This window comes from Sarcophilus harrisii, chromosome X (assembly GCF_902635505.1).
Source record: "Sarcophilus harrisii chromosome X, mSarHar1.11, whole genome shotgun sequence".
NCBI lineage: Eukaryota > Metazoa > Chordata > Mammalia > Dasyuromorphia > Dasyuridae > Sarcophilus > Sarcophilus harrisii.
In genome coordinates this window covers 36,144,451-36,161,715 of record NC_045432.1, presented here as the reverse complement: position 1 = coordinate 36,161,715, position 17,265 = coordinate 36,144,451, and the positions used below count along the sequence as shown (strand labels likewise).

General features: G+C 44.6%; 1 protein-coding gene across 6 annotated transcripts in view; it reads left to right on the top strand.

Annotated features, from left to right (window-relative positions):
- Window positions 1-17,265, top strand: part of MBNL3 (muscleblind like splicing regulator 3) — a 153,833-nt gene that overhangs the window by 102,255 nt on the left and 34,313 nt on the right. For all 6 annotated transcript variants that reach the window (XM_031944646.1, XM_031944641.1, XM_031944642.1 and 3 more), the window contains one exon: window positions 15,511-15,675. In XM_031944646.1, coding sequence (XP_031800506.1) covers window positions 15,511-15,675 — 165 coding nt within the window. The remainder of the gene's footprint in view (window positions 1-15,510; window positions 15,676-17,265) is intronic.

Below are 17,265 nucleotides of genomic sequence, written 5' to 3'. Positions count from 1 at the left end.
TGTCTTAACCACTATTCCATGCTACCTTGAATTTGGCTGATTGCATCGAACCTTCGAATGCCATGTTGCCAATCGTGATCATTTGAAAGAGATCGGGCCCAGCCATCCCACTTAAAAAAGTGAAAATGTCATGTCACACAGTGACTTGCACTAGAGAAGTGGCACTCGAGATCCATATGACCAGAAAAGGAAGCGGGCTAGTTCATGGAGCAAGAGGGAAGGATAACAGATGGATAGTGCAAGAAGAATTTAAAGAACCATTCTGTTGTTGTTCAGTTCTTTCAGTAATGTCTGATTCTCTTTGGCCCCATTTGGGATAGTAAGCCATGTCGTCCAACTCTTTTTACAAATGAGGAAACTGAGGCAAACAGGATTAAGTGACTTACTCAGGGTCAGACAGCTAGTAAGTGTGGCCTCAGGCAAGTCACATAACCTCTGTGTATCTTAGATTAGGAAGGATTTGAATTCAGATGTTCCTGACTCTAGGCACTGTGCTCTATCCATGTCCACACCAAAGAACCATGGGAAGTATGACGTCAAATTGGATCTTTGGTAGAGCAATCGTGGAAAGATATGGACAAAAAAATCTCCACACAGGACGAGTGTTTGTGATAGGTTGTGCTCAGCACCAGTGAAAGGCATGTCCTCACCCTGGATTTCATAGAGCCATCACAGCAAAAGGAAGTAGCCATTCACCTTTTCATTCATGTTACCATATCAGACAAGTCCCCAGAGAGACCACAGATATGTTCTATATGTTAAATATAGTGGCACTTTTAGCTAAAGAGACTCATTTTTTATAGCATCAGAAAATTAGGCCAACTTATTTATGGATTTCAATTCTTTGCAGACAAAAAAAAAACATCTCATTTGGCACAAATTATTTCTTATTTTGTTTGTTTTCTTAAAACAACAATTCCATATGTTTTCAATATTTGTTTGCCAAGTTTCCTAGAAGCATTGAATGTCATAGTCGGAAAGGCCCTTAGAAACCATCTCCTCTAACCCCCTCACATAACAAAGGAGGAAACTAAGATTTAATACCAAGAATAAGAAGAAAAAAACATTTATTTCTGAGAAGTGATTTACCCAAGATCACACAAATATGAAGTTGTAAAATTGAGATTTTTTTGCACAGGTCTCCTGACTTCTGAGACAGTACTCTTTCCACCAGGCACCCGGTGGTGTTTACTATGGCAAGACCCTGCACTAAGCTTTGGGGCTGCATAGATAGACAACAAGGCAGCCCCTGGCTGTCCTCAAGGAGCTTATAAGTGGAGAAAACAGGAAGGTTTCCTTATAAGAGATGGCCTCTGAGCTGAACAATCAGGTGTTTGAAGAGGTAAAGAAGGGGAAAGAGTCCTTCAGGGGCATGGAGGCCAGCCTTTGAGAAAGCAGATTGCTGGAGAAGTGACATTCTAAGAGGCCACAGGAGCGCTGGGTCTAGGGGCAGATGACCTTTGGGTTGCGATCCCAGCTCTGACACTAACTGTGTGATCTTGGGCAAGTCACTTAACCTGCCGGGGCTGACTAAAAGATGAGGTGGTCAGACTTGATGCCATAAAAGGGTTCTTCTTCCAAACCTCAGTTTTCCTCATTTCCAGAAGGGGCAAATAATAACGCCTACCTCACAGGTTTGTTGGGAGATCTGAAGGAGATCAAAAAGTACCTTGCCAACTTGAAAGCCCCATAGCGCAATGTAGGCTGTCATTAGTATTATTATTCCATGGACAAATTTAGGATCCTTCCACGTTGAGGACCTTCAAGAAGGCCGGCCGAGTGAGAGGCCAGACTAGGCTTTTTGAGATCAATGTGGTTCTCACTTGGCTTGTGGGAGACGGACCCGCCGAGGCATCGTTAAGTTGCCTGTTTCTGGGCTCTGGCTCTTTGTGTCAGTGCTCGCCGTGGCTCCTCGCTGAACTTCCCTGTTGGGATGTAGCAGAAGGAGCTCCTCCACTGGCTGACCCCGCGTGGACTTGAGAGGCTTTGAGCTCCGATGGCATCCCCATTGCTGCAGCAGAGCGTGCATTCTTGAGTAACTTGTTATTGACCACAGATCAGGTTAATATTTTTCTAGAGAATGATTGAAAGTATTTGCTCAGACAAAAAAAAAAAGCGGGGGGATCGGTTTCAGTGTGAGTAGCAACTCCTCTTTTTTATGATTTGTTTGCACTTGAGAACATTCAAAGTGCAGGTTCTTTGTTCCATAAATGGAACAGGGTCAAATTCTTCCTCATTTGGAAAGTAATTTTTAATGTGAATGAATATGGATGTGGGGGCCCTTGGGTGAAATGCCCCGAAAAGGGGAGACCTTGCCTTTTCTTACTGGGAGGCAGCTCAGGCATTATTCCCTAAAAGCATTGTGGGCAGCAGTTGGCTGACCAGCTTCGTGGAATTTTCCTTGCAGCTTGCTTGAGCAGGTGGGAGAGGGCGGGCAGCTTCCCCTCAGGTGCAATATTCTGGGGGCAGGAAGTGCTCTGGGAACTTTGGGTGGATGTCACTGGGTTAATTAATGGTTAAAGGAGTCTGGCGGAGGCTGTGGTTTACCTTTGACTTCCCAAAGGCTCCAGGTGCCAGTCTGGGCAGAAAGGTGGTCCCTAGGGTCCCGAAGATCAACCTTGGGGTAGGATGGGACAAGGGGAGGTCTGGACCAGCCCCGCTTAGAACAGCCCAGAGTCTGAGATTGGGAGCTGATCCATAGCACTGGGGCCCTGCCATCCCTCTCACCTCTGCGGGGGAACCAGGTGCAAGGGATACTATATCTCCACACCTCAGGGGCTAATCAGACCAGACTTTCATTGACATAGAGAGATAGGAAGGGAGCAGCAGGAAAGCAGGTTTGACCCCTGGCCCAGCCCATATTACTGATTTTCTGGCAGTTCTTTCGGAATAGACAGGCATAAACACCTTCCGTCACGTGCCTACTATTGTTCTCTTCTCAGAGAGAAAAAAGAAAATTGTGTTAAAAAAAAAAAAAAGAATAACAAGAAGAGGAAGTCAGTGCCTACTGGAAAGAGTCCTGTGTTTGGAGGCAGAGTGTCTGCGGGGCGGGGAGAGGGGGGGTAGGGAAGGGTTAGCCGGGTGGGGTTCTGGGGAGAAATGGGGGGAAGAGGCTTAGCTGGATTTCTTAATACCTGGCTCCCTCCCTGAGCCTCAGCTTCCTCCCATGGAAAAAACAAGGGGCTCAGACTGCCCCGGAGTTCTCACCTAGGTATCAGCCCACTTGTTTGATTTTGTATCATTTCCACAACTCAATTTCTCCCTAATTGGCTTCCTTTTAAATCCTGTGGATCTCATCTTGTACATTTCAAGCCATGGTTCTGAGAAGGGCTTCCTCAGGTGGCCCAAGGGCGGGAGCACGAAAAGGTCCCCAGCCCAGACAATCTCTGAACTTGACTTTGGAACTTTAGCATTAAGCCCTTGCGATCATTCTTATATGTTATTAATGACCACTGAACTGGAATGCAGGAAACAAGTTCTCACTCCAGGCTCTTCTGTTCATGATCCCAGACTAGAAGTTGCCCCGACCCGGGGCTCAACTTCCTCCCCTGCTAAATTGAAATGAATGAGATAACCTCAAGGTCTCCTTCAGCTTGGATGCTCTAAGGATGAGAAGTTCTGATAGTGAGAGGTTAATGCTGTTTTGGTCGTTGCTGCTTATTTTAGTGAAATTGGGAGTATTTTGATCCAGTTTACCAGGCACTTTTTTTTTCTTTTTTTTTTAATAGCTTTTTGTTTACAAGATATATGCATGGGTAATTTTTCAGCATTGACTATTGCGAAACCTTTTGTTCCAACTTTTCCCCTCCTTCTCCCCACCCCCTCCCCCAGATGGCAGGTAGTCCAATACATGTTACATATGTTAAAGTAAAAGTTAGATACAATACATACATACATGTCCTAACAGTTATTTTGCTGCACAAAAGAATCAGACTTTAACATAGTGTACAATTAGCCTGTGAAGGAAATCCACGATACAGGCGGACAAAAAGAGAGGGACTGGGAATTCTTTGTAATGGTTCATAGTCATCTCCCAGAGTTCTTTCGCTACCAGGCACTTTTTAAGCACTTGCTGTGTGTAAGGTACGGGCAGCTAAGTGATGCTACAGTTGCTAAAATGCTAGGCCTGGAAGCAGGAAGACTCATCTTCCCGAATTCAAATCTGATCTCAGATACTTATGGCTGGCTGACCCTGCGCAAGTCACTTCACCCCATTTGCCTCAGTTTCCTCATGAGCTGGAAATGAGCTGGAGAAAGAAATAGCAAATCACTCCAGTATCTTTGCAAAGAAAACCCCAAAGGGGGTCACACAGAGTCAGACAGGCCTGAAAAATGATTGAAATGAAGTCCATAGACATTCATTGATTCAGATAAGGTCATACAGTCAATCAATAAGTATTTATTAAGCACTTATTATTTTATTTGCCAGGCACTAGAGATACAAATAGAAAAAAAAATCAAGTAATCTCTCCTCTAGAAGAGCTTACTTCTTTCTGACTGAACTCCAAAGTGGGTAAGCCAAGGCTAGAGCCAAGGTCCTCTGACCCCCAAGCTCGTGATCTTTCTATTATACCCCCACCATCTTGTGATGTCTCGAGGGCACGGGTCACCCCAGGACCCTGCACGCCAGGCAGGTGCAGGTCAGCTTATACATCAGACTGCGTGCCCCGACAGTTAGGAAACCAAGAATTACAGTGGAATAGTTGGCATGTGGCATAGCATAATTTTCAAAAGACCTGATAGAACAATGTACCATCCTCTCTTCCCCAACCCCATTTAAAAAAAAAAAATCAAACTTTTGAGCACCTTTATTCTTGATGAGCAACTATTGACTATTTGTAGCCCAGTGATGCCATGAAGACTTTAAAACAGTTGATTCACTAGTAATTATGTCTGACAAAATGTATTTTCCCTTCCTCCCCCCATCATGATATCAGATTTCCTTGAAGAGACAAATCATTTTCCAAACAGCTGTTTGTATTAAGATCTTATGACTGACAAGCTGGAATTTTCAGCTTCCTCGGTTTCCTTTCTTCTTTTAAAGGAGAGGAGTAGCTCTCCCTTGATCATAAAAAATACATTTCACAGGGCTCTCGAGTCTATTAAAATTTTCCACAACAAAGTACACTGGCAGTCTCATACCCAATCGCCTCCACACACCCATAACCCCAGTGACTTAAGTGGGATTTAGCGGCCCGCCTGGGCTACTTTCTCTTTCAATCTCATCCGCACTTGCTTGAAAAGTCTGAAAAGAGACGGAGGAGCCGGATTGAATTCTGGGGAGGTGGGTGATGGTGATGGCGGCCTATTCTTTTTTGAGCGATCTGCAACTTTTTCCATTGTCTGCCATCGGCTTTGGGGATGTATATAGTTCCGAAAATTCATTTTCAATTTTCTCTCACCGTTGCTTTTGACCTTTCTGGGAGACCTTGAAAGGTGGGAGATTGGGAGGCCTTCCAGGCAAAAGGTAGAGAAAGAAGTGAAAGAGAATCTTGAGCGTAGGAGCACTAATGAGTTTCTACTTTGAATCGCTTTCCTATTTTTCTAACTCAATAACTGGGGCAAAAGACCAGAGCAGAAATGAATGATTTTATTTCCCAGATCTGTTTTTCTAAAGGGTATAGGAAAATGAAAAAGAAGGGAAATAGAGGAAGGCACAAATCAATTTTACCTACGTCTCTTTAGTGCCTCTTCCTTTTCCCCTTCCATTCTTTAATATTAAAAAAGAAACATTTTCTATCAATCTTGAGTGCCACGGTAGGTCAGACCAGAGAGACGGTACCTAGAAGAGAACCGGTCTTTGAAAGACAGAGGAACATTGCTAAGCACTGAGCCTATATCGCTTTAGATTCCCCTTTGACGTAGACAACACAGACGTCCGTGGTGTCTCTTTGCTATCTAAGTCAGAAGAAAGGACCAGGGCATCTCTGAGCCTGCCAGTCCATATCGAAAGAGAGGGTGATCCTTGGGAAACTCACAGCTTCCCCAAGAGGTGGTTTGCTCTGGACCAGGAGAGTGTCTGTATTTTGCAGACCCACTGGAGTAGGGTGGTTCTGGGACCTGCCAAAGCTTTGAGGAAGGTAGCCCTGGTGGGGGTGAGGCTCAGGGTTTCACACTGGTTCCCAAGCATCTCTCTAGCCCCTCCTTACACAGAAGGCAGTGTTGAGAGTGCTAGATTCACTGGAATTGTGGCCAAATCCTAGCTCTGCTCCTTACTACCTGGATTATCTTGGCAAGTAACTTGCCCTGTCTGGGAGCTCAGTTTCCTCATCTGTAAAATGAGAGGATTGGACTAGATAGCCTCTAATTTACCTTTTTGACATAAATCTCTGACCTTCTGTTCCTCTGACTGACTAAGGGATTTTCCCTTCTTCCAATGAAGTCAAAGAAATTGGAAACTAGTGAAGAATGTCAGCTTATATTCTTTCTTGCCTTGGTCAGCAACTGGGACTCAGCAGCTATGTCCTCCGTAGCTTACCGATGTCTTCTGAACCTGACCCACCACACTTTACAGGTACTGCTAGCTCTCGTCTGGCACATCCCGGGGAGTTCCCGGAGGCTGGGCTACCACACATGTGCCTGTGCTAGGCCAGTGTGAGCCAACGACACGTGCAATGTGCTGGTTTTCTGGATGGGGCTTCAGAATGCCTTTGCGACAGGAATCAAAGCCAAAACAACCCGGAAAACAAATCACTTTTTAGTAGACGGACATATAATTTGGAGATGGTAGTCATTTTCCATCAATGCCACGTTGGCTTATTGTATTGTGACTCTGTGAGGGGAGACCAGAGTTTGGCTAAACCTACTTCTTTATCCTCGTGAGGCTTAGAGTAGTTTGAAGTCTGGGTAAGGACCAAGGAAGAGCTGGGAACAGTGATCTATCCCACCATATTTTGTCAGTTTTTTTTCTCTTGCACACAGGGTCCCCTACACACTTTTTTAGTAGGACGCAGACACTGGGGAAAAATGTAAATAAGGCCCAAAGAATGAGACAAATTACTTCTCGCCATAGCTTCTGGTTAAGGTGGATTAAAGCAACCATAACCTCTCAGGAAACAGATAAGAGCACCTAGAAACAGCCTTCATCATATCCTCAAGATGCTTTCGGCCACTATCCAGTAAATTGTCCAGACACCTGTACCTTTCCAAAGCAAATTGCTGAAACCAGTCTTTCCCTGAACATGTGCCAAACAGAATTCCATAAAAAAATAAGTCTTTATTTTTCAAATAAACACTGACATTTGAAAAGAAAGGGAGAGAAACTGTTTTCCTAGTCCCTAAAGGACAATGGTAATAGGTGATCACTTCCTTTGTCCACAGTCCCAGTAAATGAGAGTCCATGAATTTGTGACATGAGCACTTCCCCAAACTGACTCTACTTCACTGGCCTCCTGTCCAGTCCCCTGCTTTCTTTGATTCCCTCTCCCTTGGTCTTCCTCTGATTCTGTCTCTGACTCTCTCTCTGTCTCTCTCTCTCTGTCTCTCTCTCCTTTGTTCATTCTCTCTCTCTTTCTTTCTCTCTTTCCTCTCTGTATGTCTGTGTGTGTGTGTGTGTGTGTGTGTGTATGTGCGTCTCTTTCTCTGTTTTAGTTCATTCTTATGTGGTTGGGGATTTTTGCTTTTTTGTAATTGAAGCCATCCTTCAGAGACAGCTTGACATAATGGAAGGAACACTGACCTTAAAGTCAAAAGATTTGGGTGGAGATCCCCAGATCAGCCCCTTTCTAGCTGTATGACAGCAGGCAAGCCAGATTCTCTTTCTGAGACTGGTTTCTCATCTGTAAAATGAGGTTACAGGGGCCTACCAACACACTGACCTCCACAGTCGCCTGTGAAGAAAGTGCTTTCAAAACACTTGAGAAATGTGTACTCTCATGAGCTTTGCAACCAGAGGCTTAACAGAAAAGATGATGAACACAAAGTATTGGACGGAAAGGAAGTCTAATAGTTCCTTGTCTCCAGAAAAGATAGGCTTATTAGCTTATGCCGTGTGACTTTCCCCTCTCTGGTTCTCAGTTTCCCCATCTTGCAAAAGCAGAGGTTGGACAAGATACTCCCAAAGTCACTTTTTGGACTGATGTTCTGTGGTTCTTTGATAATTTGTCAGATATGTTGCCCATTCTTCCCTGTCATTTTGGCTAATGCGTTCAGATTTACGAACTGATTTTTGCCATGCTGTGGCTGTCTGCCAATGATTAAATCCTATTTTAGTGAACGAGGATGATTTTTATTATTGTTGCCATTATTTTGAATTGTGGATTGCGTGCTGTGACATGGGACCTTCCAAGGTAGAGTAAAGAGAAGATGATACCTTTGGCTTGGGTGCATTTATATAAATGCCTAGGCTCACATGTACAAATTGACTAAAAGTTAAGTGTTCAGTTGATGGGAAAGCCAACATCACTGAAGGAGCTAGAGGACACCTGGGTCTTTTTATCTCATAGGTAGAATCCATTTCTGTTACAATGGGAGACTTGGGGATTTGAGGTTGGGAGTGTAGTTAGACTTGGGGCTCAGAAACTCAATCAAACTGGAAAGCCATTCTTCCCTGACAATGAGAAAAAAAAAAACTGGGGAGATACTTCTAAGGTGCCTGTTATGCCAAAGACTAGGGAATGTGAGAGAGAGAGAGCTCCATAGCTTCAGTGGAAGCTAGAATCAGGATGTGGAGACCAAGATGAGTTTGAGAATGAAGAAACACAAATCTGGTCTCAGATACTTAAGATTTCCTAGCTGTATGACCTGGGCAAGTCATTTAACCTGAACTGCCCCAGCAAAAAATAAAAAAGCATGAAGAACCAGTCAGTGAAGTGGAAAAGTCTCCTTCTTCCTCTCTGCCTCCCCAGCTCCATTCAAGTTTACCTCCTTTACGAGGCCTGATCTGTCCATTTGGTGGTACCCCTCCGCTCCTCTCCCAGAATGACTCTTTATATAGTTTGTCTTCTCTGCGTATAGATTGTTTGCCTCCAGTAGTATGCAAACTCCTTGAAAGTTCCATTTGATTTTTGTCTTTGGAACCCTAGCATCGATCAGTGCCTGGCATAGAGAAGGTGTTGCTAAGAGCTGAATCTGTAAAATCTGGAAGTCCTATAGAAACGTCCTGTGATGCTGCTGACAACCCATGCTATTGGGTGATACCAGCTTTAAGCACCAGACTCACAGCCTGTGGAGAAGGGTTCGAAGGAGCAGACCAAATCTGCTCCTTTCTGCAATAGCCGTCTGGAGCTGGGGGGTAGGAACAGAGGAAGCAGCCAGTGGGTGTGATCTAATCTCCAGAGCCTCAAGAAAATGGGTGGGCATTTAAGTGGGCCCACCCACTTAAACCCCTGTGAGGACACATCTTTAGCCACATGGGACTTACTTAAGAGTAAGCATGATATCATAACTGTCGAAGGATTTAAATTGCAGAAAAGGTACCAGCCTGCATTTGTAGAACTTGTTCAACTAGGAGCCAATGTGATCTCGGGTCTAATCCTCATCCCTGCCTCTATCCAGAAATGCAGCAAAGTATTATCTTATTTAGTCTGCCCCACACATCCCCAAGAGGTTAGCCTCATTTTACAGAAAAGGGAAACTGAGGCTTAAAGCGTTACCTGACTGATCCTTGCCCACATGGCTAGGAAGTGAAGAAGTAAGATTTGAATCCGGGTCTCGCTCACTGGAAAGCCAGCAATGCCTTCTCCACGTACGGCAGCGCCACGGGCCTCTTTGTATCCCGTAACAGCTTTCTGCTGGTGTAAATTTCCCTTCTGGGTTCCAAAGCTCCCTGGCGTTCTTTGCTCCTTTCCGCTAGCTAACTGATAGCTGCCTATACATCCTGAAGTACTTTCCAATTAGTCTGAGCGCTCCAGAGGCATCAATGATGCATGCGACTGTGGGCCTTGCATGTATTTCCAATTTAATTTGCCTTTATTATTAGGGTTCCAGGAGGTTGGAGATTCATGGGCGATAAACCCACAGCCAGCCGTCCACGGGCTTTTTTTTTTTTTTTTTTTCCTAAATGAGCATTGAAACTCCAAAGTGGATTTGGGTAGTTTGAGCACACACATTTTCCCAGGATCCCCCGATACCTTCATCTCATGCCAGGCATGAAGAGAAAAACAACAAGTAAAGTTTGACATCTGCAGGCATCCATGCTGTTCGGCTGTGGGGAGAGTTGGGGAATTTGAACAAGGTTTGTTGCTCTTAATCTGCCAAAATCTTAGCAACAGGCTTCCAGTTAGACTAATGCTTCGGGACTTCAAGGGAACAGCATTCTCTTCCCTCCCCCGGAGTGGATTGCAACCCATCCAAGCCTTTTTATCCTTGCCACATCTCTTCTGAGTTCTCCCGTGGATCTTCTCCTGAAGGTTGACCCTAAACTTTGGAGTTTTGGAGCATTTTGTGAGAAACAGTGGGATTCTTGGGTAGCTCTCTGTTGTCCCCGACTGGCCCACCAGCGTTTGGGGTCAGACGTTGCCTAATTGCTATTCCTTCCAGTTCTGTGGGGCAGGTGGTTAATCTCTGTTCCGCATCTTTTGTGTGGCCACAATTTGCTTTCTCATAGCCAGCCTGAATCCGTCTCTTTGCAGCCTCCACCCCTTTTGCTCCTCAGACCGTCCTCTGGGGCCAAGGAGGGTAAGTCTGCCGCCTCTCTCACCCAGGAGTCCCCCAGACGCTTGAGGACACCATTGCATCCCCTCTTGAGGCTTTTCTGATTTGGACTAACAATCCCCACTTCTACCCATTGGTCCTATGTTCTCCAGCTCTCTTACCATCCTGGTCACTTTCTTCTGGACATACATCAACTCGGCTCTGTCTTTCCTAAAATTTGGTGCTCAGAACTGAACCCAGAATCCAGTATCCAGCCAGACTGGAGGAATATAGCACACCTACCCCACCCCCCCATTCATTCTCAGCACCATGTCTCTCATAATGCAGCCTCGTATATCATTCGCCTTTCTGCCTTGTACCTCACTGTGTTAATTCATGTTGAGCTTGTGGTGCACCGAGAACCCCAGATCTTTTCCATGGAAACTTTTGTCTAGCCATGGCCTCATCCTATATTTGAAAAGTTGATTTTCTTAACTTGGGTAGAAGTTTAGATTTGTCCTTAACAAGTGTCATCTTATTAGAAGGGGCCGGTATAATCTGTTGAGGTACTCTGGAATTCTCCCTTTGCCAACCAGCAGATCCATTACCCTTCTAAGTTTTTTTGCTTGCACGTGTTTGATCAGCTTCATTCAAGTCACTGGTAAAAATGGTGACTAGCACCAATCTGAGAACAGATCCTTAAGTCACTCCACTACAAACTTCTTTCAAAGCTGGCATTGAACCACTTGCAATGATTCTTGGGGTCCACTCATTCAACCAGTTTTAAATCCTCCTAAATGGACCATTGTCTAGCTCACATGGCTGTACCTCAGCCACAGGGAGACAGACTGTGAGGGATTTTGTCCCAAATGCTTCGCTGAAATCTAAGGAAGTCATATCTATAGAATTCCCCTGATCTACCAGGCTAGTCACCCTATTAAGAAAAAGGAAAAGAGTTTAGTCTGGCCATGTGCCCATATTACCAGGAGTCTGGTCTTTTCCTTTATCTCCTTTGTCCCCATTATAGCTTTTTAGAAAAAAAAAACCTTGTAAGTTATAGTTATTTGCATATATTTCTAAATTAATAGATATTTACATACACATCTTAACTTCCCCATGCTACACCATAGGTTCTTTGATGGTCCTAACTATGTCTTAGTCATCTCTTTCCGCAACTCCTCCCCTGTCCCACAATGCCTTGCGCACAATAGGCCTGCCTGAGCCCTCTTTGGTTCTTGCCTCCAGCACTGTTTAGATGGAGGAACCTGGATGGAGTTTGTGGTTTCTCTGGGGGACCTATCAAAGGAACCCAAGGGGCAGAGGTGAGGAGGGGTGCATTCCCAGAACGAGGGGCACCAAGATCAAACGGTCGGCTTATGAGGCAAAAAAAGTTCGTCTTGTTGGAATGAAGCGTGCAGGAATAGGAATCATAAGAAATGAAGTGAGTATGGAAAGAGAAGTTGGAGTCAGATTGAGACTGGTTTTAAGTGCCAACAAAAGAGTTTGTACTTTCTCCTTGGCTCGGTGGAGAGCCATTGAAGTTTTTTGAGCTGGGGAGTGGTACAGGTAGATTAGGAAGCCAATTCTGACTGTTTTTGTGGAGGATGACTTGGAAAGAGGAAAGACTAGAAGCAAGGAGACCAATTAGGCGGCTCCTACTGGTAAGAAGTTCCTTCTGGCCAGATCGCTCAGACACAAGTCAGAGCAAGGAGCTGTTCCTTGGCTTTATCAGTTTCTCCAGTTGTCTCTTGAAACTGCTTATGGGAGGAACCAAGAGCAATCCCCTTGGAAAACAATGGCTTGCCCTCTCCTTCCCCTCACTGCTTAGAGTGTAGAAAAACAATAGAAGCGGCTCCGTCCAAATGATCTCATATTTAACCTCATATTTGTAGACTACAGCTGCTTTTGTACTGTGTGAAGAGTTAGAAAAAATCTTGGAAGGATGGACTTTGTTTTTAGTGAAATGTTATTAATGCTTTCAATACTGACCATATGCCAGGCCAGGGGAGATGATTTAACGGCACAAACCCAGCACAGGTGCGTTCTCCAAGAAGACGTGGGCCCTGGGCTGGGCCCTGGGCTGGGCCTTGGGCTGGGCCTTGGGCTGGGCTTTGGCCTGGCTCTGCAAAGACTTGGTTTTGAGGCCCAGCTTTGGGTTTTGGCAGCGAGCCTTCTCTACCACATGCTGGGTTAGTTAGCCCAAGAAGGCTGCACAGGAGGCAGGTAGGTGGCCAGAAAGGAGCCCGAGGCTAGAGCTCCAAAGACCTGAGTTCAAGGTCCAGCTTTGCTACAGGCCAACCGCCTAGGTGAGCAAGTCTCTTCCTCCTGTCCTGGTCTCTGTTGTTCCAGCCATAAGATGAAGGACCCCTTCCTGCTCAAATGTCTGATACCTCTTTTTTCGTCAAGAATAACTAAGCATTCCCATGTGGCTGCTGGGCTAAAAGGGTTAGTGTTGAAGAGACTTAGAGTGATGCTGTTCCTCTCTGACCTCCCCTGGCTGTATCTGGTCAGAACCCCTCAGCATGGTCACCTGATCTAGGACCATCGAATGGTAGGAACTGAAATCGGCTAGTCTGACATCCCTTTTTTACAGAGGAAGAAACAGGCCTAAGAAAGGAAAGTACCTTGTCCAAGGCTACATAGCTAGCAATAGAACTATTCCAGGGGTCCTCAAACTACAGCCTGTGGGCCAGATAGGGCAGTTGAGGATGATTATCCCCCTCACCCAGGGCTAGGAAGTTTCTTTATTTAAAGGCCCACAAAACAAAGTGTTTGTTTTTACTATAGTCCAGCCCTCCAACAGTCTGAGGGACGGTGAACTGGCCCCCTGTTTAAAAAGTTTGAGGACCCCTGTATTAGACGCTAATAAGACACTCAGACTATTATGTGGTCTCCAGTTTAGGCCAATTATTCAATAAGTTTGCCACAGGATCCAGGGAATCGAGCACTGGTTTCAGAATCAAGAAGCCCTGGATTCAAAGTCTGCCTCTGGCAATACCTCTGTGACCTTGGGCAAGTGGCTTAGCCTCTCTGGGACTCAGTTTCTTCATCTGTAAAATGGGAATGATAATTTCCTCTATAGTATCTATTTCTACATGGTATTATGAAACTCAAACTAGTTTACGTAAAGCACTCTGAAAACTTGGAAAATATTTGTTCATGTTAGTGCTTCTTACTTAGCCCTTATTCCTCTTCTGTTTAACTTCTTTCTATGTGTGATAGGCAGCTGACTAGGAATGACTGAAAGGCAATTTAGGGCAGTGGATGGAGCCTCAGTTTCCTGCTCTGTCAACTGGAAATAAATAAGATTGTGAAGTTCCGACAGAAAAATACGTGTAAACACGGAAAACGTGATCAAGCCTGGCTTTGTAAGCATTAGGAACTGGAGTTAAACAGAACCAAACCTAAATAGGAGATCTTTCCCTACAAAAGGAACTCAAGTTTCCAAAAACTAAAAAAAGAGAAATCCAAACAAACCCCCTTAAACCAGTTTGCCTCAGAGCTGGGCCTCAGTATTTGCATGTATCTTTAATCAGAACATCTAAATTGTCTCGGAGGAGGACACAGACCCTTGGATCATGTAGTGCTCATGGGCGCAACGCCAAACAGAAGTTGGCCTTCTTCTCTTGATAAGCATCTCGAGATCCAGTGAGAGCAAGCAGCACGGAGGAGTTTGGCCCCAGTGCTGCTTGAGATTCATCTCATCACTTAAATTGAGACCCAGAGGCAGGATTTCTTCAAGTTGCCCCAGTGGGCTTGGCAGCCCTGCAAGTGATTCCAGAAGGGCCCAGTGTACACACCCTGTGAAGTCTAGAGAAAAGGACTGATGCGCCAGAGGAGGCAAACACAGGTGTGTCCTGCTTTGAACAGACACAGTCTGTGAAGAACCCATGTTGCAGACTAATCAGTTAGTACAATGGAACTCACCTTCTTTTGCCAGAGGCTTCACCCTGTGCTTTTTTGATGGATTCGAAATGAGGTTCCGTTTCCTCCAGAAAATCACATGGCGATTTCAGGAATACTGATTTTATAAAATGAGATGAATGACCATGCTTGAAGAGTGCCATAGTCCTCCAACCTTGGACCCCTCATACACAAGTACATATTTCCACACAGAAGGTCAATTTCAATTGGATTCCCCTTTGTTTGGAAAGCTCGATGATGGGGAGGAGCCGGGAAGGGGAGATGATGCAGTTTTGAAGTAAAGGTCTTGATAAAATGGAAAAGAACTGGATTTGGGGTAATAAGTTTAAATTTTGCCTCTATCATTACCCATATGAACTTGGGCAAGGCAAGTCAGTGCCCTCCACAGGCCTAGCTGTTCCATCTGTCAAATGAGGGGGATTGGACTAGACAGCCTCTGAAGTCCTTTCCAGACCTTGTTCCATGATCTTGCAAATCTATGAAATATCTTAAAGGATGAAACTAGTTCTCTTATTACATCTTAATATCTGAGTGAGGAGAAGGGACTTGCCCAGTGTCTCATGGCTTTCCGATCCTTCACAGAACTGAGGCCCCCAGATATGCTTTGGCTTCGGTTCACCTGATTTTTGAGGTAAAACTGGTGGATTTGGCTTGAAGTACTGGACTTGACTGATGTTTCCATGCAAAAACATATCTCTGCATTAGCACATATAGTATGTTTACATTGTGGATTCACACTTCTGAATTAATTGCATATATCACTTCAACCTTTGAGTTTTAACTAATTAAAATAATCATTTTATGTTTTTAACTTACAAAAGCTATAAAAATCCTTATTGAGCCTTAGCAAGTTAAGGTTCTAGCTTTAAAAATTTTCTTCCTTCTTTGTGTATATTAGCTTAACTTCCCCATGCTACACCATAGGTTCTTTGATGGTGTAGAATGTAATGTAGAAACCCCTTGCCCCCAGATCCAAAACGAGAGCGTCTAAAACCTTGGTCTTTTTGCTTTCAGGGCCGCTGCACTCGAGAGAACTGCAAGTATCTTCACCCTCCTCCCCACCTGAAGACTCAGCTCGAAATTAATGGACGGAACAACCTGATACAGCAGAAGACTGCGGCTGCCATGTTTGCGCAGCAGATGCAATTCATGCTCCCAGGCGCTCAGCTGCAGCCAATCGTAAGTTAGAAACATATCTCTGTGAAATTTGGGTGCTGGTGCTCTTAAAAAAAAAACATGGATAGTGAAACTAGAATGTCTTGTTTGCCCCTGTGATGTAAAACCAACCTTCTTATCTGGAAAGATACATGATTGATACTCTGTGTGTGAGTTCATTTACATATATATGTAAATTTACAATATGGTGTGTGTATGCCTTTCCATACTCATCCAGGTTGGGAAACAGATATAGAGTCCAGTCATCAAGCCCATTCCTCTTGGTGGGACCAGTCATAGCCTGGGTTCCCCGGTGTAAGCTATAAGAGCCTAGGACCACCATGGGGCATCAAATGGTGAGCTTTATGGAGGCAAATGAATGGAAGGGACCACAAATGTTTTAGGATAGGTGTTCTTGATCTGGGATCCACAATACCCAAAGGACCCAAGGGGAAATTTCAACACGTTCATTAATCTTTGGTTTCCTTTGCAATCCTATGTATCTGACTTGAGATGCATTTAAAACTATTATTCTGAGATGGGCTCACCATCATAGCCAAAGGGGTCATCACAGCTAAAGGGATTGCTGGCACGCAAAAAGATTAAGGCCTGATTTAGAAAGTCAAAAGAAGGTTGGAATCACTGAAAACTAGATAACCTTTAATAATTTCAGCTGGCATTGATACAGCACTTTAAGGTTTATAAAGCTCTTTCTACACATGATCTCACTTGATCCAGATGTTTTTACATGAAGAATGGGTGTGGAGACATACAGAACTGTTCTCAAAGCTATGAATTTCACCAGGAATGAAATTTGCCAGAATCCTTGATGTGTCAGAAAGAATGAGAGTGAGGGAGAGGAAGAGAGAGAGTGACAGAGAGACAAAGACAGACAGACTAACAGACAGCAGAGAGACAGACAGACAGAAAGAAGGGCGGGGCAGGGAATATAATCTGATCTTCTCACTTAAAAAATGAGGATCCTTAAGCCCAGAAAAGTTAAGTGACTTAGCCTTACTCTCACCTAGCTAATTATCAGCAGGGCCCATCTTAAACCCAGCTTGGAGCTGACCCCTAACCTCTGTCTCCTGCCCCAGACTACCCAGAGGTGGGCTCTTGAGACTTATTTGATAGTATTAGAACAAATTTCCCGACACCTTCATGGTGTTATAGATCCCTACCAGAGATTCCCATTGCAGAAATTGACAAGGCACAAGGTCAGCATTGCTAGGAACTCGAGAATTCACAGAGACTCTTTCTCATGAAAAATAATTGTCCTATAACTGTCCAATTTTTCCAAGTGCATGAGACTTAAGGAAAAGACTGCTGAGAACTCCCTGAGTCTTTGTGCCTTGAAATAATAATATTGCCTTGTGTTCTTTTAGACTTTCCAGGGAAGGCTGGGAACGGCTTCCCCCTATCCTGCAGCCCAGTTTCCCCCATGCCTCCAGTTTAGTTCAGGGGTATCTTATTCGAATTCCAGCCACCCAGCTTCCTCTAAGCCAGTGGCAGGATAAATTGGATGCGGCCCATGTAATCTGGAGCTTCTTAGAACCCCAGAGAATGTTAGAGCTGGAAGCCATTATCCATGCTTCTCTACCCTCCTCCTGGTTT